This window comes from Sardina pilchardus, chromosome 21, assembly GCF_963854185.1.
Source record: "Sardina pilchardus chromosome 21, fSarPil1.1, whole genome shotgun sequence".
Taxonomy (NCBI): Eukaryota; Metazoa; Chordata; class Actinopteri; order Clupeiformes; family Clupeidae; genus Sardina; species Sardina pilchardus.
Window position 1 is genome coordinate 4,499,888 of NC_085014.1, and position 26,757 is coordinate 4,526,644.

The 26,757-nt window shown below is 44.4% G+C and overlaps 3 protein-coding genes across 6 annotated transcripts; 2 read left to right on the plus strand and 1 right to left on the minus strand.

Moving 5' to 3' along the window:
- Nucleotides 1-3: 3 nt before the first annotated feature.
- Nucleotides 4-6,859, minus strand: spg21 (SPG21 abhydrolase domain containing, maspardin). 2 transcript variants are annotated; one of them, XM_062525310.1, is made up of 9 exons: nucleotides 6,740-6,859; nucleotides 6,011-6,075; nucleotides 5,677-5,838; nucleotides 4,599-4,679; nucleotides 3,730-3,875; nucleotides 3,098-3,206; nucleotides 2,131-2,238; nucleotides 1,427-1,567; nucleotides 4-753 (listed from the first exon to the last, which is right to left on the minus strand). In XM_062525310.1, the coding sequence occupies exons 2-9, from the start codon at nucleotides 6,071-6,073 to the stop codon at nucleotides 628-630; spliced, it is 936 nt and encodes a 311-aa protein (XP_062381294.1). In that variant the 5' UTR covers nucleotides 6,074-6,075; nucleotides 6,740-6,859; the 3' UTR covers nucleotides 4-627. The 2 variants fall into 2 exon arrangements, with proteins under 2 accessions (XP_062381294.1, XP_062381293.1); XM_062525309.1 differs by having other exon boundaries at nucleotides 6,715-6,838.
- Nucleotides 6,860-7,397: 538 nt separating this feature from the next.
- Nucleotides 7,398-20,304, plus strand: clpxa (caseinolytic mitochondrial matrix peptidase chaperone subunit Xa). Of its 2 annotated transcripts, XM_062525311.1 has the most exons (14): nucleotides 7,400-7,745; nucleotides 8,277-8,437; nucleotides 8,945-9,062; nucleotides 10,317-10,468; nucleotides 10,932-11,091; nucleotides 12,088-12,129; nucleotides 14,138-14,314; nucleotides 14,579-14,743; nucleotides 14,974-15,062; nucleotides 15,712-15,876; nucleotides 16,804-17,109; nucleotides 17,565-17,657; nucleotides 18,280-18,386; nucleotides 19,053-20,304. In XM_062525311.1, exons 1-14 carry the CDS (start codon nucleotides 7,688-7,690, stop codon nucleotides 19,141-19,143), a joined length of 1,884 nt encoding a protein of 627 aa, XP_062381295.1. In that variant the 5' UTR covers nucleotides 7,400-7,687; the 3' UTR covers nucleotides 19,144-20,304. The 2 variants fall into 2 exon arrangements, with proteins under 2 accessions (XP_062381296.1, XP_062381295.1); XM_062525312.1 differs by lacking the exon at nucleotides 12,088-12,129 and having other exon boundaries at nucleotides 7,398-7,745.
- A 354-nt stretch (nucleotides 20,305-20,658) lies between these two features.
- Nucleotides 20,659-25,667, plus strand: pdcd7 (programmed cell death 7). Of its 2 annotated transcripts, none has more exons than XM_062525058.1 (6): nucleotides 20,659-21,924; nucleotides 22,243-22,381; nucleotides 22,855-23,085; nucleotides 23,601-23,688; nucleotides 24,160-24,335; nucleotides 24,680-25,667. In XM_062525058.1, exons 1-5 carry the CDS (start codon nucleotides 20,740-20,742, stop codon nucleotides 24,290-24,292), a joined length of 1,776 nt encoding a protein of 591 aa, XP_062381042.1. In that variant the 5' UTR covers nucleotides 20,659-20,739; the 3' UTR covers nucleotides 24,293-24,335; nucleotides 24,680-25,667. The 2 variants fall into 2 exon arrangements, with proteins under 2 accessions (XP_062381042.1, XP_062381041.1); XM_062525057.1 differs by having other exon boundaries at nucleotides 24,160-24,324; nucleotides 24,583-25,667.
- Nucleotides 25,668-26,757: the final 1,090 nt, after the last annotated feature.

Below are 26,757 nucleotides of genomic sequence, written 5' to 3' on the forward strand. Positions count from 1 at the left end.
ATGGATTATTTAAGCATTTTTACTTGATAACAAATGAAACAATAATGTACATTACTTTTCAATACTATTCCTGGTCACATCATTGGGTGGATAACTTTTCAGTGCATGGCTCCGTACAGAATATAAAAGCTGGCAGTGACAAAAAAAGAAAAGAAAAGAAAACAAACATAAGTCTGGAAAAATGAAATTCCAGTTATACAAAGTGCGAAAAAACTACCTATTACAGCGGATTCAGTATTACGTAAGGCAACAGGTTCAAAAAGTATGGCATCCTATTAAGGTCATTTTACATAATGTACCCGATTCATAATTATTTACAGAAATAGTCATTATTAAAATATTGTATTTCCTCCTGTAAAGTAAAAATTGTCTCCTTTAAACACTTGTTTTGATTGAGTACATCATAGAAAAACACAGGACCATGTAAAGGTATGTTTGAAATGTCCCCCCCCCCCCCCCGGTACAGGATGCATAGAACCGTGGTTCTCTGAGTGCTAGTTCACAGGTTTATTTTTGTACAGGTTATGTTTGAGTGCAGTCTCGCGACGCCTTGCAGTGCCACCGCACACAACGTCCTTTAGGACCTGGGGGAGGAGGTGGGGGAGGGGAAGCTGGTGTGGTGAAGACCTAGGCCTCCTCTTCGCTGTCGTTGCCCTGGTTCAGGCTGGCTTTCTGGACCTCCAGCTCCTCGGCGCTCACCATGGCCGGGTTGATGGCGGCGTAGCGAGTGCCGTGGAACTGGCGAAGGTGGATCTAGAACGACAAGACCAACGACAAGACCGCCAAGCGTCAGAAGAAACCACTCAAAACTAACAGAGGGGAGGGCGGTTAGGTTTCAGTTCCTCACACACCACATCAACGTGATGAAAAAACTAATCAGCATGACTTTCAGCGACAAGTGTGACTTTCCAACCAGCACTTTCCAACACTTTCATGTCTTGTTTCGTTGAAAGTGAAGCTATTCTGACGAATACAGAACGTAATATGGGAAAAGGTGCCAATCACAATACCCATGAAACATGTACACTTTCATACTGAACCAGAAGCACAACTAAAAGTCCCCTTAAGTGTACTTCTGTCTGGCCCCAGTCGTGGCGCGACTGGCTGGGGCACCTGCACCGCACGCCGGCGACCCGGGTTCGTTTCCCGCCCCGTGGTCCTTTCCGGATCCCACCCTACTCTCTCTCCCACTCGTTTCCTGTCACCCTACACTGTCCTATCTCATTAAAGGCATAAAAGCCCAAAAAAATATCTTTAAAAAAAAAGTGTACTTCTGTCTGTATATGTACCAGTTATGGAAAAATGTTAACATTCCCCACTGGCTGATGCATTTCTACAGATGTAAAACAGTTGGGTGGCTGTGAAGTGGGGGTGGTTGAGAGGTTTTCTGCACGCAAAACACACACTCACACACACACACACACACCTGTATGTAGAGGTTGACCTCTGCACTCCGGCACAGGTAAGGGAAGTTGCCTCCAGTCTTCAGGTGTGCTCGCCTGGCGTTGGGATACAGTTTATACATCTCTTCCTTGGCTTCGTTTGAAAGGGCACTCTGATCAAACACCTGAAACACACACACACATATATAAACATCAAAAGCTCACTTCCTTATAACACACTCTACACTCTAAAGCTGATGATACACCGGGCAACCTTTGGCCAATGTTACAGGCAAATGTTCCTAGCATTGTTGTTCCAGCACATTTGTCATTGAGACTGGACATGCTGTTTGAGGTCCATCCAATCAGAGCTCACCGAACTGCTCAAAAGATGCCCCATGTACAGTACCATCACACTGAAGTAATCCCATTCTCCTGACTTGCTGATATACATCCAAAATCAAACACTTGATCACAATCAACCACTCATTCCTATCCAATTTCTTAAATGGGGGAGATAATGTACCGTGTGTGTGTGTGTGTGTGTGTGTGTGTGTGTGGTTTGCCTCCTTTATGCTCATGTGAATGAGAGGATGACTATAGCTTTGAGGGCTCAGGATGGCCCGAGTTTCAAATCCATTTAAATTTCCTGAGTGTGTGTGTGTGTGTGTGTGTGTTTTTCCTGAGTGTGTGTGTGTGTGTGTGTGTGTTTAATGTAAACTCCAAAATCGAGAAGCTCAGCTCTTACGTCTATGATGGTGACGGCCACATCCTTGATCTTGTGTGGCTCCACATAGGAGTTCTGGCAGTTTAGCGTTAGCCGCGAGGCTAGCTCACTCTGGTTCAGGGACTCCAGCTGGAGAGGGAACACATGGCGCTTTGTCATCCAATCAAACAGGAATGAGACTCATTACCTCTTTCATGTCCACACACACACACACACACGCACACGCACAAGATAAACACACGCTAAAGACACATATAGACTACTCACAAAAAGTCAGCGATATTCGGCTTTGAGGTGAAAATTGTGATATATATACATTGTAGCTTGAACTTTTACATTTACTTTTTACATTTTCATAACTTTACTCAACTCATCCAAAAGACATCCGTAACCTTTTGTGAGTAGTGCACATGCATACATACATACATACACACACACACACACACATACTCAGACTAACAGATGTCCTTGAAGGTCATGAATGTGGAAAGGATATGTTTCCAATTTGTTGGACCTATGCCTGGTCAGGGGGTGTTTGGGTTCACTTTTGTAACTAGCCTTCACTAGTTAGCCATCACACTTGCCATATGTACCTTAATCATTCTCAGACATGGAAATAAAAGGTCCAGTCTAGCCCAGCCCAGACAATTTCTTGTCAAATTGATCTTACTGTTTGTTCAGTGTTCAAAAACAGGACCCAAACACAAAGGCTTACACTGAGCCAGACACAATCCCAGCAGGCCCAGCATGGTGCTTCAAAAGCACAGAAAGGAAGGGAGTAAATTGATTGGCTGTTGAGATACCTTGTGATTTGCTGTTGAGATAACATAACTAAATGACAGGCTTCGTATTTAATAATGAAAGTAACAAAAACACAATATAAAATATTACTATTATAATGGCTGAATAACTTCCCCGACTTCTCATTTATTGGTGAAAATACAACGGATGTGTAACCCTAAAATTCAAAATGGGTGCTCCTACTCACTCGATCAACCATAAAGTCAATAGCATCGGCCATTTTGGGGTCAACAGGTCCTTTGGCGAAGTTCCCAAGAACAATCTTCTTTAGCATAAAGGCTGGCATCAGCCAAAAACTAAAAGGAAAAGGAGATTATAGTTCATTTTTTCATTCTCTATCTCTATCGCTCTCTCCCTCTCTCACACACACACACACACACACACACACACACACACACACACACACACACACACACACACACACACACACACACACACACACACACACACACACACACACACACACACACACACACACACACACACACACACACACACACACACTTCAAGATAGAGACCATGAACCACAGGAAACAGCATCTGGCTCTCATAGAGAACTGAACTGATTAGAGTTCACTTTCACTGGTCAGTGAAAACATGGAAGTAACACTTCTCAATAGCTACAGTATGGGACAATTCTATGAACTCAAACATCTGTCGAAGTCAGAGTATCCTTGCAGCGGCTCCAAGTAAAGATTAAGAACGAATTAATCTAAATAACTAATAAATCAAATATTTCATGCATCTGCAGCAGTTTCAGAGTCAATGTCCAAAAGCTTTTAAACAGTTTGTTTCCACCAAGTTCTGACGCCTCCTCACCTGTTTGCGGTCCATGTTTGGTTAAATATGGAGGTGTCACTGAAGGAGTTGCACAGGATGAGCGAGTGAACCCTGGGGGATTTGTGCGTGCACTCAGCAAACTTCTGAGCCAGGAACCCACCCAGAGAGGCACCGAACAGGTGGACCTGAGGACACACCAGACACAGACACAAATCCCCATTAAACGTATGTGTGTGTGTGTGTGTGTGTGTATGCAGCTATGAGGCTAATAGATGGGGGCGTTAATAGGGCATTAATATGGTTTTGTTGCTTTTTTACTTGCATAAAACACTGTCCTGTGGCTTATACACAATATGGCTAATACACAGGAAATTACTGAATCCCTGGACAACAGTTCTCGTCTGTGTGTCAATCTAATTGTCATTGTCTATTTACTGTAAACAAGACATCAAAATAGATTTGTACATCAGTGTGTGTATTTGTGCATCAGAAACATATTGATGGAATACTCTGCACCCGGAGCAGAAGAACCAGGGAGATCCACCAATGGTGTGAAGGCCTATTTCAGTGTGAACCAGGGAGATGCACCAATGGCGTGAAGGCCTATTTCAGTGCGCACCCCGCAGGAAAGTCCCGTTTTAATCCCACTCAAGAGCCGTGAAACACGGACTCCCTGGTCTCCCTGTGAGTGGAGGCACTTACCACAGATTCCGTTCAATATGAAAGCAGTTTGAACTGATGCATTAAATCCAATTACAGAAAAGACTACTCATCCCAGATGTGCCTCCAAACTGGGTTAAGCTAAATGGGTGAGGCAGACATTACAGCAGCCTTTGAAGAGGATGGAGGGGAAATCCTCAGCAGCATGCAAAGAGACACAGCACAGGACTGCTGCTGCCGTGGCTAACCTTGTCCAGCTGTAGGTGGTCTAGAAGCTTCCGGAAGCCATCACAGAACTCCAGAAGGTCCCAGTACACAGGGTACTGAAGCTGAGAGAGAGCAAGAAAGAGAGAGCGAGAGAGAGACAGAGAAAGAAAGAAAGAAAGAAACAAACAAACAAACAAACAAACATACAGTAAATAAAGACATCAGCTTCCTTTACCTCCGGCAGGCCCACGTGCCTCCTCTCAATTATCAATACATCAAGCACAGAGACCACTTTGTGTGCTTGGCAACACACCGCCAGGGCTGGCTGCTGGCTGTCTCACTTCTCTTCACCTCATGTGGAGTTCTCAGAAAACCTCTCCTCGGCCATCTCATCTCAGACAGCACAGAGCATTCATGGCCGTCTCTGGGTCCATGTCTAACCAGATTAATGGAAGCCCTCACAGTTTTGGGGGGTTAAACGGGTGCTTCTGTATCTAATTACTGATGAATAAGTGGCGTTCACGGCACACGGCCAGCAAAGGAATTTCGCATTATATGAAGGCAAGAGGATACTTGGGTCATTTCTAGTCATGAAGGGATGTGTTACCATGTGAACGGCCACAAACATTAACTGCAAAGTAACACTGTGTCCAAGGTGCCACTGAACACAACAACTACTGGAACAACCTGGCCATGATTCCAAGCGGTTTGTTTAGTGGCAAACCTGCGTAAGATAACCCAGAGGAAGTTGTAAACCTGATAATACGATAATCCTGGGCCTTCAATCTCCTAACTAAACAAAGCCAAATCACAATGCCCAGGTGGTATTCCAAGTATGTGGTTTGGTGACAAACTTGAGTAAGTTAACTCAGAGTAAGTGGGAATCCTCGTACAACAAGAGCATTGGGGGGGGGGGGGTTTTGGAGAATGAAGCCATACAGCTCTTCTATTAGGAGGTTTAGCACTTACTGTAATACTATACCACCTACTTGGAATACCCCCCCCCCGGTCCGTAAACACTGCAAACAGAATAAGTGTCCAACAACAAACAACTACTGTAACAACTGTCAACACAAATACTTTCCATATGGCAAACCAAAAACAGTGACTCTCTCTCACCGAGATGACACGGTATCCCCAGCCCGTCAGTGCTAGAACCTGTTGAAAGAAAACCTCTGCAGTTCCGCTGACAGGGGGGAGGAAGATTATGGGGCAACGGATGCTCTTTGGGCCGGCGTCATACAGCGACCACACCTTGCTGTCATCATCATCCACGATGATCTGCAACAGAGAAGAATGAGTCTCCACCATTGCTAAATCCCATGACAGACACAGAAATTGATGCAATATTGACCCCCCACCCCAAGACACCACTCACGAGAACCATCACATGTGTGGTGTCTAACTTTTATTCTCCTGTTTAAAACATTAAACCTATAATAATGGAACTTACTCTTTTTAGAGGAACTGAACTTCTGAACCAGTTGTAGTCAGGAGATACTTTAATCTCCTCCATTTCTGCCAAGAGACAAAAATAAAATAAAAAAACACTTTCACGTTAGCGGTTTGAACTTGACCTTGCGCCAATTTTGTGACAGTATAGCGCCACTTCTGCTCAAGAGAGTGCCTGTTCAGTCTGCAGTGCAAAGAGTATCAAACAGAGTTCTAATGCACCATGGCATCACTCAAGAAACACGTTCACTTTTAATGTACCTAAGTGGTTAATGATTTAAGCATGGTTCATGCATATACCTATCCGACTAATGAGAACGATTGGAGTGAAACAGTGTGATTGTTGTCTATTAATGTCAGTAGATCCCATCCGACTCCACATCAGTAGCCTACAGTGTGGATTTAAAGCTAACAACAATTTAGCTGGCAAACCACGTACTCCTGAGATGGTACCGCATGTATGGTTCCTTAACGGTTTGTAATAGAAATGGTTGGTGCCTCAAATGCACGCAGAATTAAGGAAACACTTAAAAATAGATGTAAGGCTAGTAAGCTAGCTGGGATATGTCTATATTAAAAAAAACTCTAATCAGCACTACGCTCGATGTTGCTAAACTAACACCAAATATTTCAGGGAAAATCATTGGGTTTTAAGATGTCACCGATAAAAACAAGCTTCGTGAGTTAAATAAATGTCAATATTACCGTAATCAAATGGCATTTCATTCACCTTTTAGGCCACTTTTATCCAGGGATTAGTAACATTTTAGCAGTCATAAGTCATATGACAACAACTTCCGTGATTCAGAATTCCGCGATTCAGTTGCTTGGATCAGACTGGACACACGTGATTCATCCTGTCAAAATAAAAGTCACCACCCCTAAACCTGCTGATTTGCATAATAACCTACTCAGATCTGTCAGCATTTTTTTCCATGAATGTTATCTAGTGGTTGGTTTTAAATGTTTTATTCAAACAATAATGGAAAAAGGTATCTACGACGACCATTATTATTTCTCCAAGGCTCCCTACATGAAATGTAATAGACTTAGAAATGGAAACAACAAACAATGTTACATTGTGCCCTGATTTCAGTATCCCATAAGAAAAAACACCATAAAATGTTCTAGTCGTTTTATTAATTTGTAATTCTAGTTCAGTTTACACTGTCACCTTTACACAGTATGGTCCTAACACGTTTGTGAAATTGAAAATTATAGATAGTTTAGCTCAGAGGTGCTCAGGTGCGGAGATGTTGATATTTTCTGACCTACAGTTGAGCTGAGCTGACCTGTTTTTTAACAGATAAGTTTCAGACAACTCAGATGGTTATCCAACGAGGTATAAAAAAGTGCACCCGGTCTTATATGTTTGCATTTTCGACTGTACATTGGACGTTGCACATTGGCTGTAACAACTGTCACTGCTCGAACTACATAACTTTAACATAACAGTGGGAAACAGTGGCAGGAAGGAACAGAATGTACCGTTCCTCCCACCTGCTAACAAGCAACCATTAGCAGTCGCGGTGCCGCTGGTTACATTCTGAACAACTGCGCTTTGATACGCCAATGCTAAGCTTATTAAATGACACAGGAAGACATTGTGTTAATGCGGATGTTTAGATATTTATTTTAGTTATATTTCTTTCGTTTTCACCCGTGCCACGAAGGAAACATGTCGTGTGCATGCACATCTGCAGCAAGACTGCTTCTCATAAATTCTGCTCATAAAGGTAAGGCAACAACAACATCCTCGCTACACTTTCACTGCCTCCCCAGTGAACACTGCTTCTTTTGTTACTGTCTTGCCGGCGAATCTATTCCTTTATTTCTATGTCACGGTAAAGCCAGAGGATTTTCCTTCGTTACCTAACTGCTAGCTATGTTGCTTATGTTGACCTTTTGGATAACTGATGTAACACTAACATGTGCTAGTTAGCAGCTAACCACTCTGCACTGAAACAACGTTATGGATGTTAGCTGTCAGTGAAACTTGATGTTTTATAATAAAACTTTACATGACATCTCACAGAGGATATTGGTCTGAGGCAAAAACGCGCATATAGTTAACGTTTTAAGGACATTCTAAAGCTGGCAATTAGATGTACTTGTAGTGTCAACACTGTTTAGTTTTTCATTTGCTATCAACGCTTATGCTAACTGACAGAAGTAGAGGTTACTTGAGTTGTGAGTGCCACAGTTCTACATGTAGTGTTTGAATTATTGTTCACTGATTATTCTCGATCACTGTGTTTTTGTCGCAGGACTGTCAGGGTCTAGGGTACAGCTGCTTGCCAAGCGCAGACCCAGCGCGCATGAGGCCCGCCTGTCGCGCAGAGTCCCAGTGCGTTCTTTCTCCGAGACCTCGGTGTACTTTGCTTCGAAGGACAGCACGACAAAGACTGGTGCTGGGGACGGAGGAAAAGTACGTTTGAGAAGTTGTGTAACTAACTCTTCATGTCACTGTATTGTTGCTACACTGCATAACTGTACATACAGTACTATATTTGTCTGGTTCATACTGAATATACTTATTCTGCTTTCTTACAACATATTCTGTTAAAATCTTACTTCTATTATAATGTTACTGCTGCTACATTGCACATATCTGTACATGTTGTTCATACATTGTTCATATTACATAGCCATATTTATTCTGCTTTCATAAGGTATCTGCTAATATATTGCACATATCTATATTTCATTTATATTACTCTAAACCACCTTCTGTAAACCAACTGTATACTACTGTCTACACTGCCCTATATTTCATGTCTTGTCTATGCACCACCTGTCTATACTGTATGTACATTGCACTTTTTTGCACCTCTGGTACGACGCAAACTGCATTTCGTTGTCTTTGTACATGTGCTCTGCTCAGTGACGGTAAAGTTGAATCTAATCTAAGCAAACCCTCTGCTGTTCTGGACAGAAATCTGTAAGCGATGGCAGCGGCAAGCGATCTGGCTCTGGCACTACTGGTAAAGGGGGGAACCAGCTCCGCTGTCCTAAGTGCGGCGACCTGTGCACTCACGTGGAGACGTTTGTCTGTGAGTGTCTGCAATTCCACCACCACACTGACGCACAGTGCATTCATTACAAAACATTGTCAACTGATACTGTTATGCTGCAAGTGTGTCATTATTAATCTGCATCTGGTATGAGACCATTTCAACCAGGCTTAAAGCTTGCTCAATCTTTCGACATAGTCCCGTAGGAGCCGACTGTGCCTTACATCATTAGAGCTTTGAGTTCAGCTACCTTATGGGGCTCTAGTATCCACCGAGCTTGGCTTCTGTATGTCTGAGACCACGTAACGTAATATGACCCCCCCCCCCTTCCCCCCCTGGACAGCGTACGTTTGTAGAGCACTTGACCTCCTCCTCCAGTTGGATGGTTGGTGTTGCACCTCAGCGTGTCAGTGTGGAGTATTCCAAACTGTTGGCGTGGTTACTGGAGGTGGAATTGTTTGGGTCTAAAAATACTGCTCCCTTTACATAACCCCACACCAGCTGATGTTTTCCCTCCCAAGGTGGAGCGCTCGCGCTGTAATCTAATGGACATGACAGCAGGCTCATACAGGGACAGGACAAGCTGTGGATTAGAGAGGCAGGGATATTATGATCCTCTTGGCCAAGCACATTTAAAACACAGGTGAAATCAGAGAGGCCGGAAAATGAAGTAATCTGTAGGCTTTGAATTCACGGCTGTTTCTTTATTCAGTCAAGATTGGTTATTTAAGAGCGGGGGGAGGGGCTTTTTGTGTGTGTGTGTGTGTGTGTGTGTGTGTGTGTGTGTGTGTGTGTGTGTGTGTGTGTGTGTGTGTGTGTGTGTGTGTGTGTGTGTGTGTGTGTGTGTGTGTGTGTGTGTGTGTGTGTGTGTGTTTGCCTCCTTTATGCTGGTGTGAATGGGAGGAGGACTATAGCATTGGGGCTCAGGATGGCCTGAGTTTCAAATCCATTTGAATTTTCTTAGCCTGCTTGAAGGGACGCACATGCATTTAGGCAGTTTTAGGCAGCCAGATACAGACTTAATCAATAAATTATGTCTGGTGTGTTTTGGGCATTTAGTCGTGTCCAGGACAGGCCACAGGAAGTATTTCTCTGTGTCTCTCTAACTACGCATAATGACCTATTGGCTGCCTACAAGCCTTTCATTGCATCTGCATTTTTATGTAATTAAATAGAATTCTCAACTTACAGTATGCGATTTTTAAACAAACACTTTTGTCCTTTTTGTCAGACACGTTAACATGTGTTTGTCTGCTATCTACAAGCTAAAACGAGACATTCTCTCCTTGGCAGCCTCCACGCGCTTTGTGAAATGTGAGAAGTGCCACCATTTCTTTGTGGTGCTGTCTGAGGCGGACACCAAGAAGAGCCTGAAAGATCCAGAGACGGCGGCGGAGGCGGTGAAACTGGCGTTCCAACAGAGGCCGCCCCCACCCCCTAAGAAGGTATCGCTGGCCTCACCTGTGGGAGGGGGGGAGAAACGGCCCGCGTGGCACATACCTTGATATGTAGTTTTGCTAAAACACTGAACACCGTTTACATGTACACTAAAAACTGATTATTATCGGGGGTTTTGTAGTTACCTGGTTATTCAAGTGCTCATGTAAACAGAATAAACTGATATTCATCATCGGTCTACTGCCGTTATCGGTTTATGAAAAATCCATTTAATACACCTAGGTTGCTGTCAGTATTCTTATTTCTTTGACATGTATACGCTTTAAATGGATTATTCCAGTTACAATTGGCCAGTAATTGTTTTGTTTTTTTAGTGTGCATGAAGTTGTAGTGATTTTTCTATATTGTGACATTATTGTTTTGACATTACATATACAGTGCTTTCCAGTTCTCTTTGAGTAGTGAACCACTGTATTGATGTCTCGTGTCTGCCCTTACATCCTGCTTCAGATCTATGCATACCTGGATAAGTATGTTGTTGGGCAGAGCCATGCCAAGAAGGTCCTGTCCGTGGCCGTGTACAATCACTACAAGAGGATCTACAACAACATGCCCCCAGTAGCTCGGAAGGCCAGCGACACGGAGAAGCACAACTCCATCACGCCGCGCGGTAGGTCCTTCCCTCAGAGCGACCCTACTGCCCCAGGGGGGAGCGGAGGTCAAGGGTCACGATTTGGACACTCTTGTCCTTTCCCGCACACATCTGTCTGATGACAGTAGTTCTAGGTACTGTCCAAGTTGTGCTAATTAGTATGTTTTTTTTTTTTTTTTTTTTAAATCCCCACCAAATTCTGCGGAGACGTAGAACATTTCAGTTGACCATGAGATGTGTAAATTGGGTTTTGACAGCTGTGTGATGGTGGGAGTGCTTCCTTTCTGAGCCTGGACTTCCCCTCCCCCTTTCACGTCCTCCCTCTTTCACATCCTCCTCTGTATGAGCTGCTGGGCCCGGTAGTCCCCTGCTCTCCATCACTAAGCTACGACAGGTTGTCGTACGTCAACGTTTTTTGATTGGGGATTGGGAGGGTGGTTAGTTCTCCCACTAAAGCAGAGCATCTGAGTTATCTATAAATGACAACACCGAGTGAAACTCAGACCATAGACTTCTCCCTGAGTGTTCAGGGGGTTTCTAGGTTTCATACTGTTTATGTATGTAAAAAACAAATCTGAATCAAAATCTTCCTTAGTGCAGTACCTTCATGGGCCTTCATCCCTTAGTGTCCTGTTTGCATTCAAAGGTCAAAACTGCAAGAGCCACTGTATTTCAGCAGTGGCAGTGAAGACAGAGGAAAAATATGACCGTCGTCTTTAGGACTCGACTCGGTGACCCAACACCATGACATGTGTTTGACCACTGACCAGAGCTAATGTGTTTGATATCATGTAACCGTTCAGGAAGTCCACAGGGTTGGCCAATTACAACTAACGGCGAGGTGTCCGTTTGTCCGCTCACTCTCATTGCACAGTGCGGTTTGCCATTTGTACAGAACTGTAGAGTCTAACTCCTTTTGTCCCGTTTGATTGACAGCAGACAGGGTGGAAGGCACAGTCCAGCTGGTTGTTAATGCTAGAGTTAATTTTTACACCTTTGGTCCTGTTTCTGTAGAGATAGAGATACGAAGACGCGAAGATGAGTACAGATTCACAAGTAAGTGTGTGACACCCCCCCCCCCCTCCTCCTTCCCAAACCCAAACCCCAGCTCTGTGCTTTGTTTATTTTCGCACGCAGGCCTTTGCTTCTGTTTCGAGTTATCATTCTTAAAGTGATAACCTGCCCAGAAGTGAAACCTCTGGGGCCAATGAATGCCCCGTGCCAAAGCCATGCCAATATATTCTCCTGTCTGAGGTTTCATTGACAGTGCAACGGAATACCAGTGACCAGAAAGAATTGAAATGATCGAAATTGACGTTCTTATATTCAGTCACGGCTCTGATGCTCTGAGGGGGGGAAAAAAAGAATCCTAAGATGGATTGCCGCTTCTATTACTTGAATATGCCGGCAGCTAACTGTGTTGCACAAATGCCAAAGACATGTTCAATCTTAACACCACATTTGATCTGTCTCTGGTTACATTCTGGGAGGTGTAGTTAGTTTAGCATTGGGTCTGTCCAACTGCTTACAACTGCATCAATGTCACTAATTCCTGTAATTGGTGAGAAGAGTCTTAATTGTGGGATGCTTATGCTTTATACTTAAAGATTGATTGAAAATATACATTTCTTATGACTTGCTTTAACAACTTTGGTTTAGTAACCGCTTTTAAAACGTTATTGCTTATATGCTTATTTTCAGCGGTGCTGCGCCACTGCTGAATGCATAATTGGGAAACACTGTACTGTGTACTTCTACCGCCCTGTTTATACTGCAGTCTGTTGTCAAACCATGTAATTCATTGTCATAATGAACACAAAAAGACCAGACTGTTTTACAGTACAGCAGGTTTTTTTAATGAAAAGTGTTTAAGAAGTGACTAAATTACATACAGATTACATACAACAATTGGTTCAGCATTGTTGCATGTAATGACTCAAGCAGTGAACTAATGTCTACCATAATTTCCCAACTATTAGCCACGGCTTTATACACTGATTTCACATATTTTTCTTCAGCTATGTGAATAATACATGGGAGGCGTTAATAATATGGTATTAATATGGTTTTGTTTCATTTAACTTTCACAAAACACTGTCCTGCGACTTATACACAATGCCGCGAACACACAGGAAATTACTGTAAACGTTTTCAATTTAGAGAGCCTGTATAATGTCTCAACAGAGCAGCTGTATTGTGTATGACTGGGTGCTTTAGCGTGACCATAATACCAAATAGTGACTGAGGAAAAGTGTGATACTACATAAACTATACACTACTATACTGTAAAAAGAAGTGGAGTGTTTTCTCAAATTCACCTTAGTCATAACAGCAATCAACGTTTAAAATCTTAGTTGTGGACAGTAGGCCTGATTTGATCTTGCCTGGGGTGCTCCTGGAACCCTTAAATTGTAACTGTACGCCTTGACTGCTCACCAGCCTGGACTGGCCTGCTCTGAGAAGCACTACAAGCATCCCTGTGTTATTAATGGAGCCACAAGTGGGTCATGTTATTATGTGGAGGAACAAGCTGGCGACCCTCATGCTGCTCTGTCAATCAATTTCAAATATGTAGGTTGTGGTAGTTATGTACTGTAACAGGGGAGGACAGGGTGCCTAGGGTTGAATTAGGTTTGAAGGAACATACATTCTCAGTGTCAGTTGTATGTTAATGCATATGCATTAAGTAATTTATTTATTAAACCGCACATTTAGCTGTTTTGGTTATTTCACGTGGAATCATTGCTGATCCCGCTTCAGCTTTTTTCTCCTGACCTATATTTGCAAATAGTGTATCTGGCATGACCATGTGAACATTACGGGCACTGTCTCAGTAGGACTCTATGAACACACCAAACATAAAAACCCAGTGCTTCTGTGCTGTAATCAGATGCAGTGTTTTAAAGCAAGCCAGAGTCCGAATCCTCCCTCCCATTGGCCAGGCAGGACTTGATTATTGGTTTTGTGTGCCTTGTCTGAAGCGATTGCTACCGAATACTGTTGTAGTGACCTTGGCTTGCGTAATCCCTCCCCCCCCCCCCCCCCCCTCCCCTCACACACACAGAGCTGTTGCAGATCGCCGGCATCAGTCCCCATGGCAACGCGCTGGGGGCGTCGGTGCAGCAGCAGGGGGCGCAGGCGAGCATGCTCGAGCAGAGGGGCGGCGACCTGTTAGACTCCGCCCCCACCGAGATCCGGCTGGAGAAGAGCAACATCGTCCTGCTGGGCCCCACAGGCTCAGGTGAGACCAGCGGCAACATCACCTGTCAGGCCAGGTGTACCTTTAACCTCGCTGTGACGCCACAAGCCCTTAGCCCTTCAATCGTGCTGTGGGTTAGCGGCGAAAATACTTCTGATGTAACACTTTCCCTCTCTCTCTCTCTCTCTCTCTCTCTCTTCTCTCTCTCTCTCTCTCTCTCTCTCTCTCTCTCTCTCTCTCTCCCTCTCCCTCTTCCCAAACACCCCCCACACCCACACACACACACACACACACACACTCTCACAGGAAAGACCCTACTGGCTCAGACGTTGGCCAAGTGTCTGGACGTTCCTTTTGCCATCTGCGACTGCACGACTCTCACACAGGCCGGCTACGTGGGCGAGGACATCGAGTCCGTCATCGCCAAACTCCTGCAGGACGCCAACTATGTGGTGGAGAAGGCCCAGCAAGGTGTGTGTGCGTGTGCGTGTGCGTGTGCGTGTGCGTGTGCGTGTGCGTGTGCGTGGAGAAGGCCCAGCAAGTTGAGACCACAAGCAGGGACTTGTCACCTCCTCCTCTTCCTGTTTTAACAACAGAGGGAGCTTTCGTTTTACAGTAGTGTGTGTGTGTGTGTGCGCTTGTTTGTTTGTGTGTGTCGTCCGGTGGTCATTGAATACAGTATGTCCTGAATGCTTCCGCAGGCATCGTGTTCCTAGACGAGGTGGACAAGATTGGCAGCGTGCCAGGAATCCACCAGCTCCGAGATGTGGGCGGTGAGGGCGTTCAGCAGGTCAGTGACGTCCGCCCCCCCCCCCCCCAACACACACACACACACACACACACACACACACACACACACACACACACACACAGAAAGACACACAGACACACAGACAAACTCAAACTCAAAATGGCTCCTGCATCAGCTCTTACTGTTATGATAAGAGTTATTATGATATTGCTAGAATTAAATTGTTATGATTGCATGAACAGTCATGTTATGTAAGTAAAGTAAGCAAAGCGTGGGATTAGATTTGATTAAACTCCGCTGAGGATGGGCATGATTAAAAAAAAAAGAAACTATCCAAGCTGATTTGACAGCTTGTTTTCCTGAGAGATGTTTAGTGTAATGGTTGTCATAGAAACTAGACATAACAAGAAGCATGTCAAACTAGACATAACAAGATGAGCCTCGACAGAGCACTTCCTACTGGGTTGGAATGTGGCTTGCTTTACTTTCACTGGAATGAGTGTTTCCCTTGAGGTGTGTGTGTGTGTGTGTGTTTGTGTGTGTGTGTGTGTGTGTTTGTGTGTGTGTGTGTGTGTGTTTGTGTGTGTGTGTGTTTGTGTGACTGTGTGTGTGTGTGTGTGTGTGTGTGTGTGTGTGTCTGTTGCCGTAACGTACTAGATAATGAGTGTTCCTCGCGTTGCGCTTGCAGGGTTTACTGAAACTGCTAGAGGGAACTGTGGTCAGTGTGCCGGAGAAGAACTCCAGGAAGCTGAGGGGGGAGACTGTTCAGGTGGACACCACCAACATCCTGTTTGTGGCCTCGGGGGCCTTCAACGGCCTGGACCGCATCATCAGCAGGAGGAAGAACGAGAAGGTAGAACATTCACTTGGCTCCTGTTGCATGATGGGAGAATCGGTTGATAAGAGTTCCTCTTTTAAGTATTTAGTTTCATTTGCTGTCTATCTGGATGACGGAAGGATGGAAAATCAAAAGGAATTCCTCACAATCATCTAAACATGTCGTTCCGTGTCATTCTGGTCAAAATCAATTGTGCATTCATGGGTTTCATCAGGTCACTTTCCACAGGTGTATAAAATCAACAAGCACCTAGATTATGAATGCAGACCAGAGCCATAGAAAGAGAGAGTTGCGACACTCTTTGATGTTGCTGCCACACAATCAAAAGTTCCTAAAAACCTCAGCTGAATGGCTGAATCGCAGGAGGGTGGGATGTACTTCTGGATGCTGGAGGGTTTAATCAATTAACTCATTGACTACTGACCAGGAGATTGGCTGTAAATAGTTCCAAAAGTCCCATAACGTGGAAATAGCCTGGAAAAAGCACTGCCATTATTTCCTATGGAGGTCTATGGGAGTGTGGCCACTCTGTGTTATCTACCGCTCTGATGCAGACTGCATGGGGCTTGATTAGTACACCTGTGGAAAGGGACCTGATGAAACACATGAATCCCAAATTAGGATTATACTTCTGACATATTAACCTGGAACACACACCTGTAGGAACATGCAGTCATTTCCTGCATCTAAGCCGCAGGGCAGTGTTTAATGCAAGTTTAAAGAAACAAAACCATATTAATACCATACTGTATTAACTGCCCTCCTGTATTAACCTCATAGCGGAAGAAATTTTGCAAAATCAATGTATAAGCCGCGGCTAATAGTCGGGAAATTCCGGTACTACTGAAATATGAACCCTCTGACACACACCTGTGACATATTAACCCGGAACACACACCTGTGACATATGAACCCCTCTGACACACACCTGTGGTCCCGCAGTACCTGGGTTTCGGCACGCCCTCCAGCCTCGGTCAGGGTCGCCGGGCAGCGGCCGCTGCCGACCTGGCCAACAGCAGCGGGACGGAGACCAGCGGGGTGGAGCTGGAGATGGAGGAGAAGGACCGCCTGATCCGCGGGGTGGAGGCGCGCGACCTCATCGACTTCGGCATGATCCCCGAGTTCGTGGGGCGCCTGCCCGTGGTGGTGCCCCTGCACAGCCTGGACGAGGAGACGCTCGTGCAGATCCTCACCGTACCCCAGAACGCAGTGATACCCCAGTACCAGGCCCTCTTCAGCATGGACAAGGTGTGTGTGTGTGTGTGTGTGTGTGTGTGTGTGTGTGTGTGTGTGTGTGTGTGTGTGTGTGTGTGTGTGTGTGTGTGTGTGTGTGTGTGTGTGTGTGTGTGTGTGTGTGTGTGTGTGTGTGTGTGTGTGTGTGTGTGTGTCAACATCACTGGTTATGCCGCCACACAGTACCAGTACAGGAACCTGAAACTATTGTCTTCACCCTGAACCAGGTTATCACTAGATTGAAAAGTAATAATCTAGATTATATCATAATAATCAAATCTAATAATACTTCACCCGGTAGTTTTTAAGGAGTTTTAAGGCCACAATTTAATCCGCCACTGTCAAAGAAACAGGTTGTTTATACACCTTGGTGACAACTGACATAAGAAAACCAGCATTTGAGTTCTGTGGAATCAAAATCCTTGAGCCAAGTGCATCCACTGATTCTTGTTGATTGTTGTTCATTTCAGTGTGATCTGAATGTGACTGCTGATGCTCTGAGGGCCATCGCCAGACTGGCTCTGGAGAGGAAGACCGGAGCACGAGGACTGCGCTCCATCATGGTGAGAGACCACTCTAGAACAGAACACAGCAGCTGCAGGCCATTCCGAATCACAGTTCCATAGAATGTGGAGGTCTGTGCTGCACTGAAGGTGAAACCAGAGAGGATTAAAGCGGAGTAGTAATGAAGGACATTTAGTGAAACTGAGGGGGTGTCTACCTCCAAGTGCCACCCAAAAACAGAAATAGAAACCCCCCTGGAGGTCTGTGCTGCACTGAAGATGGAACTGAGGAGGCGTCTACTTGCAGTGCAAGTCCCACACAAAAACAGAAATAGAACACTGTTTTCTCCCCCCCACACATGTGCTGCTCTTGCGTCTGGTGTAGCCAGTTCCATTGATTATAGTGGAAGCTACTAGTGGCAGATGTTCTGCAAACACCCATTTTAGAATGTGTCTTTAGAAGAATTCTATACAGCCAACTGGCTGCCTCAGCCACCATTTTAATCTAATTTAATATAATATAATATAATATAATATAATATAATATAATGTAATAGTACACAACACATAATGTAGCTATCGATACAAATGTAAACATCCACCAAAATGACAGATTGCCAGTACTTGTCAAACCTAAATCTGAATGCAGATCTATTTCCTGACCCGTTATTCCAATCTCCAGGAGAAGCTGCTGCTGGACCCCATGTTTGAAGTGCCTCAGTCTGACATCATGGCGGTGGAGCTGAACAAAGACGTCGTCCAGGGGAAGGCCCAGCCCACATACATCAGGTACGCTTGTAACCAGGAGCTGCGTAGACCGCGGCCAGAGACGGACATCCCGGTTCCAGAAAGTAAAAGTCCTGCCATATATTCTTTCTACCTGTGCACTAAACACAGGTGATATCACTAGTTATCGCATCTACCTGGCTGCTAATTAGGATGGTTCACTAAATGGTTGGATCAAATACTAGGCAGGACTTTTACTTTCTGAATCCGGAATGCTGAACCGCTTCTGACCGTGGGTTCTCGAACATTTTGGTGTGTGTGTGTGCCGAGTGTGAAGGACTCTCAGGGCCACACATTCTATGTGGTTATCCACACATCACACATCCAAGTGTGTGTGTGCTTTTGCGGTTTAGGTTTAGATCTAGGTCATTTATGCTATTTTTTGTAAAGTTGTTTAAGTTCTTTCATCACTTGTAAGACTGGAAGCTGAATGTAGTCCCATCAGCGTTTCATCTGAAAGAGACTAAGACAGTAGGTCTGTACCTCTGTACCCTTTGAATGTGGTTGCTTTTTAGATGTGCAATTTCAGTGAAATGCTTGGTCATTTAGGAGACACTTTACATGTTGAGAATATGCATGTGAGATTCTTTTAAGATGTGGTGTTGTCCCTGAGATAATCCTATGCGTGTGTGTGTGTGTGTCTCTGTGTGTGTGTGTGTACCCTTACAGGAGTCCAGCAAAAGATTCCACTGAAGAAGAGTACGACTCGGGTGTAGAGGACGAGAGCTGGCCTAGACTGGCTGATGCAGCAAAGAACTAGAACTAACTAATAACACACACACGCACACACACACACGCAAATCCTGTTGTAAAGCAGAACACTTGGGTCTTGAAGACATCATCCCTCATTGTACATGTAAATAGACTATGGACTGTATGTATACTATTATCCCTTACAGAAGGGGAAAGACATAACAGTAATTATGACTCAGATTCCATTGAGTTCCGCTGGAATAAGCATGACGTTTGCTGAGACGTTTGTACCATAGAAAAACAAAGCGTAGATAATGACTTTGAAGTTCAGACTTGTATGATCAAGAGTATTCCTAACTCTACCTCTGTTCATAGAGGAGACTTAATGTCTGCTGTAAAGATGTAAAGACTTTTATTTGTTGAGTGGGGGTGGGGGGGACGACAAGTATTTTTAACACTTTTTTTTAACTTGCCTATTACAGATTACACAGGTTTGTAAGCAGTAATGAGATGTCAATGGAACGAAATGTGCAATGCTCTTGTGCTTAGATCACATTCGAGTGCATCTCTTCTGGCGAAAGGTCGATGTTTAAAGACTTCAACTAAAGAGGTCAACATGCCTTCGTATTGGTCTGCCACTGAGACAGGGTTTGTGCAAGGACACTACTCCCGTATTGACCTTTCTGTAGCTCTTATTGTCTGTGTTAACGCTTTGGTGAGAAGAGGGAGGCAGGTATAGTAGTATCCATTCTCATGTCAAATTCTGTCTGTTCAGCATGTGTGGAGAGTAGCTCCTTTTGTGCCCAGTCTCCAGAACTCATTGCAATGGGCCGTGTCACAGTGTGTGATGTCCCCGTAGCTCATCTAATGCATAGCCAGTAGCAGAGCGGACCTGAATCAGGGTCTCATCCAGAAATATAGCTGTTGTCTGGATTCTGTTTAGTTACCATACCATAGCTCCAACCCAGTAGGCTACTCCTCGTTCAATGGGACTGTTATGAAATAGGATACGTACAGTAGTTACAAAGTGAAGTCTGTAAAGGAATCCGTTATTTTTTTGGTCAGTGGTTCAGTGTAACCAGCGCTGCTTTTTTGTAACAGTAGAGAAATTCTGCTTTTATAATGACCCAACATCAACAGTATAGACCTCCTACCACTCACACCTGTGCTGAATACTAACTGTGTATCTCAAGATGTAAATTGTTTAAATAAAAAGTAATACAATATGCATACGCTTGTTCATTACTCTCACTCATATTCTTCACTCATATAAGCCTTTTACACTGCAGGCTTATATGAAACACAGACATGTCGTAAAACAAAGGATGTGAATTGTTGATTCAAACACGTCGGTTTTGCTGATTGTATCTTAATGCTGTTTGCAAAAATTATGAAAAAGAGGGGGAAAATATATCTGACACAGCCTTGCAAAGTAAACTTTTACTTTTGGGCAGTAAAAGCATAGACCTAAAAGAGGAGAAAAGGGCAGCTGTTACGTCTACAGGGAACCTGAAACATGTGGGTGCGTTTGATGGTGGGACACATATTTGTGTTGCACCACCATAGAAGACAACATCCGGTAGAAAATGGCGTGACACCTGCAGACTTCAGTCTGCTGTGCTGTTCTTTACACTTGAATGTGCTGTTTGTGGGATTCATAAACATGGATAACTCACCATACTACACACCCAGCGGTCCGCAGCATCAGGCGACCAACCCGCCTAACATGGAGAGTAATTTCGGCGGACCTTTTTACCCAAGTCAATCTCCTGGATTTCCTCCGGCACCTTATCAGCCGCCCCGGGCCGTTGTACCAGGTAGTGTTGATAACTCCTCCGGTCCAAATTTTTGGCCAGGACTAAATATGTATCCACCTTCTCAACCACCAAATGCACCCCCGTGGCAGCCTTTCCCACCACTACCCCCGGGGCAAGGCAATGCGGGATACGGATACCCACCGCCTCAGTATCAACTGCCCCCGGCATTTGAGGGACAGCCGTGTCCACCGAACCCTCCACCCTTTGAGTTTGATCCATCCAGACCACCGCCGGGATTTTGCGAACCAGAATCAAACCAAATATCGGCGTTCATTGAGGCACAGCGTAACGCTTGTAATGCACCACACCAGCCTGAGTTTCAGTCTCACAATGATGGGGTTGCGAACCAGTGGGCTCATGGACCAAGTACCGCAGTACATCAGAGAAACAGAGACAGTAACAGATATGTGGATAGCAGTAGAGGTTTCACCAGCTCCGAGTTTCAGACTGTTGGGCAACCAAATCGAAGAGACAACGAAATGTGCCAGAGAGGTTTCAACGATGCTTTCAATGAACCTCGACACCAGCAACGTTATCAGCCACTCGAACAACACACACCGCTCGACGAAGAGACCAAGCAGAGAAAACAAGATGAACAATGGTTACAGAATTTCGTGTTGAAGAGAAAGAATAAGACCCTTCCGCAGAAAAGCAGAACTCAAACGACAAGCGTGAATCAAATGAGAGAAAATCTATATGGTGCTGTCAAACTCGTGTCAGAATTGTCTCTCCTCTGCCAGACCTTAAAACTGAATTTGGAGAACGACGACGTCTGGACAGAGTCGTACAGCAAAGCTGCAGGGTTAAAGGAAAACATTCAAGAAAAGTTACGTTTCCTGAGTGATCCAGAGTCCGTGTCGAGTATCAAAAAGAAGCTGGTGGCTATACGTAAGAAAAGAATAAGGACTCGAAGAAAGAAAATTGAACAAATTGAGGAAGAACAAAAGCGAGAGGAGAGACTGACGGAACGCCATGAAGTCATTGATAAATGGAGGATGAAGCGCATTCAGAAAGTGGAGGAGAAGAAGAGGGTAAGATTTGGGCAAGAGGCCACTTACAGCAGGTGGCGCTATGTCACCACAATTTACCTGTATGACGATTGAACCAGACAAACTAACTTGAGCTGTAGGCCTATTTGCTTAAGAACATGCCGTCAATTGTCCCAATAACTGGAAAGAAATATGTGATACTGCTGCACATTATTTGTCATAGTAAAGTCTGTACATGGTGGTCACTCGTAATTACTCCTGTTGGTCAATTGGCCTTAAACATCAGTTTCATTGTATCTAGTGTTGCTGCTGCGCTATTTCATTGTGTCATCCTTTCACTTGTCTACCTGCACTGAACAGGAGGAAGAACTGAAGAAGGCGGCGGACTCTGTGCTGTCTGAGGTGAGGAAGAAGCAGAGTGACGCCAAGAAGATGCTGGACATCCTCAAGGCTCTGGAGAAACTTCGAAAGCTCCGCAAGGAAGCAGCTTCCAGGAAAGGTAACACTAACAGATAACAGTCAATTACTTATTTATTACTAATAACACTAGTCTATCTTTTCTTTTTGTGTAGTTTCAACTGCATGCAGGTGGTTTCTACTGTATGAAGGTTGTTCTAAAATATGTTTAATTGACCTCATTCAGTTTTCAGACAACATGGCCTCCAAATTGGTATAGCATATAATCTCACAAAAGGATATTATGAAAATAAATAATACTCTCTATAATAACAACTGTGAATATCCTCACTATGTTAAGGGCATCTTTTAGGCAATACAATGTGTCAAACTGTGTTAAATTTCATTTATATTATCCTTCTTACTAGAAATATCAGCATTGTTGCTGTTAGTATTTGCAATGGAGCTTGTTTTTTTTTTTTTTTTTTTTATTGCTGCCAGAATGTTTAAGGTCACTGTGTATGAGATAAACAAGCTATACAGATGAGACCAGTAAACATCCCTTGTCGTCCTCAGGTGTGTACCCTGAGAAGGAGAGTGACGACGTGTTCGAGGGTCACCTGCAGCGTCTGCGCGCACTGATCGCCAAGCGCACGACCGTCTACGACGCCGAGGAGAAGGCGCTTCGCGTCATGCTGGAGGGAGAGCAGGAGGAGGAGAGGAAGAGAGACCTGGAGAAACGACAGAAGAAAGAACACGAGAAGTTCCTGCAGAAGAAGCAGCAAGCGGAGGGCATGCTCTTTGGAGGTGAGGAGAGGGGAGGGGAGGGGAGTAGCTTGGCTGCGGAGGGTGCGGCTTTTGTTATTTCCATATCAGTCACATCTACCGTAAAGTATGAACAGTTAAGGTGTCAATTTATACAATTTCATAACATTCTTGTGAGAAATAGGACAAAGGCAAGCTAATGAAGCTGATAGAAAGGAAATGTATTGCTTTAGTTTTGAAACCTTGCATACGGGCAGCCATGCTAATGAATTAGAATTCATTAGCTTTACTGTTCTTCCTGCCTTCCCAGGGACTACGGGCGGAAATGAGCTATAATTATTTACAAATATTTGCTACAACATTGCACAATGTAGTAATGTTTACTGTCCGTGTTGAAATAAGTAAATAAATAAATGAATGACATTGCATTACATTACAATAGACTGGACGGAGTTAAATGGTTGCCTCTGGGTCAGAAGTGTAGAGTTGTGGTGGTGCTGTGGGCCCTGTGGTCCGTCTCACTCAGTGGGTTGTGGTCGTCTCTTCTCTCCATACAGATGAAATTCCTCCTGATCATCCCCTTCACGCCTTCCAGGATTTCTATCTGCAGGCGGAGATCTCTTTACCGGCCCTGGTGCAGATACGGTGAGCTCCTCTTTTCCTCCTTAACTGTGTTTGGAAGACTGGGATGGGATGGGAACTGAGTGTAGCCATTCACAGACACTGTGTTTACAGTGTGAGTACTTTAAGCATTAAGACCTGCTGCTCCTGTAGAAGTAGGGCCCAACTGAACAAACCAGCTCCTGCTTGTGAACAGTTTAAGGAGATTTGCTTAGAAAAAGGTGTAGGCACTAGGCAGTATTCACTCCTACACTCCTACCTTTTGATTTTGTATTTTTAATAAGCCAGACTTGGAGTCAGTGAGACAGATGGCACATTATTACTTAGACTTCCCATACTCATATACCCTTCCATTTCCCAGCTCATGTTGATATATTGGGATATTATACTGTGTGAAATTGATATGACGTGAACAAAGATGTGGTGTGTCTTGTACATGTGATTTGATTTTCATATGAAGAATGTCTGACGGTACCCCTGCCTGTTTGTTCCCAGGAGGGAGTGGGACAGGTTCCTGGTCCCAGAGGAGCACCCAGACGGCAGGGCCGTGCCCCAGGGATGGGTCCTACCCGAGCCCCCGGCTGATGAGGCCTGGGCCAGCGCTCTGCTGAAGCACATCTCTCTCTGACCGACCCACCCTCTGATGCCTCGCCAGCGAGGGCTCTCTACCAGAGCCATATAAAGAGAGAGTTGCGACAACTCGGGTACAGAAAATTCGGTTTGTGACGTGGTTCGTGTAACTTTAAGTAGTTCAAATAGTTCCCGGAAGCGATTTTGACTGTTCGTTAGAATCATAAAATAACCGTCTTTTACTGTCTGTTAACGAGTGTTCGATCCTAACTTCCGGGAACTATTGTTGAGAAAATATGGAACATTAGCGTCAATGGAGTTGTCGCAACTCTCTCTTTATATGGCTCTGCTCTCTACCATCTCTCCACTCAAGAGCCAGTGCTCTGGTGAAAAACACATCTCTCTCTGACCTGTCCACTCAGTAATGCCTCGTCAATCTCTACCGTCTCTCCACTGAAGAGCCGCTGCTCTGGTGAAAAACACATCTCTATCTGACCTGTCCACTCAGTAATGCCTCGTCAATCTCTACCGTCTCTCCACTGAAGAGCCGCTGCTCTGGTGAAAAACACATCTCTCTCTGACCTGTCCACTCAGTAATGCCTCGCCAATCTCTACCGTCTCTCCACTGAAGAGCGTCTGCTCTCTCTCTGACTGACTGACTGACTGACTGACTGACTGACTGACTGATGCCTTCTCGCGGCTATATCACTAGTAAGGGGTGTCTACACTCTCTCACACCCTCCCGTGCAAAGGACACCTCTCTCTGATCTCTGCTCTCTCTCTCGCCCTCCAGTGGAGAGCATGGGCTTGTTTTCTCTAGCACTGAGATGTGTGTGAGTCAGTCTCAGACTGGAGCGGTGTCTAGGGAACCAGTATAACTGAGATTAGGGACTTGGTGAGCTCTGGGTCCCTGAAACACACACAGACACACACAGACACACAGACACACACACACACACACACACACACACACACGCTCACACAGACACACAGACAGACACACACACACACACACACACACACACACACACACGCACACACACTTGTGTCCTCATACAGATATGTGAGTGGGTGAGTTTGTTTACCAGTTAGCTACTTTAGTCAGATAGATTGTGAGTATTTTGAGAAAGCAAATCCTGAGAAAGGTAAACAAAAGGTTTAGCATTGCCTAACATGAGTTATACTTGTTTACTAGTTTACCTGGCTGCGATGCGCCCACCTGTCACCTTGGAGAGGTTGCTACTGGGCACGTGCAGACTAATCTAGTTTGACCATTCACCTCAGCGTCTGTCCTGAGGTGATCCTTCCTCAGATTCACCGAAAGACCCACAAGCAAACACTGTTAATTTGCTGTATTTATTTTTGATATCTGACAATATGTGCTTTTGTTTTGTATAAATTGTAATTTTAATAAAAACACAAGTGGAAATGTTTTCCTTAGGGAATAGCGGTCATGTTTTTGTTTATTTGAGACTGGTCATAGTTGGCTGGGTTTGAAGGTAAACAGGTAAACAGGTGAACAGGCTCTGTGTGGATGTGTGTGTGTGTGTGTGTGTGTGTGTGTCTGTCTATGGGAGTGTAAGTGTGTTATGTCAGTGGATTAGTGACGAGGGGGAATTAGCAGCATCTGTGAGAATTATCTGCCGTCTGTGCGCGTGGTGGCTAAGCACCCTCTCAAAACACACACACCCCCTGCCAGCACGGAAAACCTGACTCTTCTCACACACACACACACACCTAGCACGGCAGAACTGTCACTTCTTACACACTTCTCTCAACTTCCCTGCCACTCTTCACACATTCTTGAAATACCTGAGAGACTACACACACTCCTGAATCAGGTGAGTTCTGATGAATTGAATTGTTTGGTGTGTTTGGAGTTGTTATATCAATTATTAAGCTGGTTTCTGATCAATTCATGTTCATGCAACATTTTATTGTTCATTGTATCATTCTTTTTTTTTCCAAAATGAGTTTTTCTGATATTGGCACCAGTGGTGCCTTGGTATTGTGACATGTCTTGTTACTTATCTATATCTATATCTATATATATATAGATTCATATATATAGACTCTTTCAACAAGAAAAACAAAAACAATACCTGGACCTTCTATTTTGTTTACAAACTGCTTCCTCTGCATTAAGATAACATAAATGTTAAAATGGAAACCTTGTGGGAACAGCTATGACACTGATAATGGAACTCTCTTGACATGGTCTATATGTAGTAGATATGCTAACATTCATGTGGTCAACAGACGTGAACATGTGTCTCTTGTGCGAGAATCCTCTTGGTTTAATTGTTAGTCTTAGTTTAGTTTATTATTTTTGTTATGAGTTCAGCAATCTGAGGCAGACCAACTGCAGCTGTGTGTTGAGTTGACCTGTTCAAGTGTTGGAATGAATGAGAGGACTTCTGAACTTTTAGAGCATTCCAAGAACACACAATGTTAAAGTTTAGAGAATTCAGCAGACACTGTTGCCCAAATGTTGGGGCATAGACTTCAACCTAACACCAGGAA

Bases quoted from the DNA above. Each gene is read 5' to 3' on its own strand.
- clpxa (XM_062525311.1), top strand. From the start codon at position 7,688: ATGTCGTGTGCATGCACATCTGCAGCAAGACTGCTTCTCATAAATTCT. The intron at 10,469-10,931 runs GTATCGCTGGCC...ATCCTGCTTCAG, and splicing joins CGCCCCCACCCCCTAAGAAG to ATCTATGCATACCTGGATAA. The intron at 14,315-14,578 runs GTGAGACCAGCG...ACACTCTCACAG, and splicing joins GCTGGGCCCCACAGGCTCAG to GAAAGACCCTACTGGCTCAG.
- spg21 (XM_062525309.1), bottom strand. The intron at 2,239-3,097 runs GTGAGTAGGAGC...TTCCCTCTCCAG, and splicing joins TTGACTTTATGGTTGATCGA to CTGGAGTCCCTGAACCAGAG. The intron at 754-1,426 runs GTGTGTGTGTGT...TTGTCGTTCTAG, and splicing joins AGGTCAACCTCTACATACAG to ATCCACCTTCGCCAGTTCCA.
- pdcd7 (XM_062525058.1), top strand. From the start codon at position 20,740: ATGGATAACTCACCATACTACACACCCAGCGGTCCGCAGCATCAGGCG. The intron at 23,086-23,600 runs GTGAGGAGAGGG...CTCTCCATACAG, and splicing joins GGAGGGCATGCTCTTTGGAG to ATGAAATTCCTCCTGATCAT. The intron at 23,689-24,159 runs GTGAGCTCCTCT...GTTTGTTCCCAG, and splicing joins CCGGCCCTGGTGCAGATACG to GAGGGAGTGGGACAGGTTCC.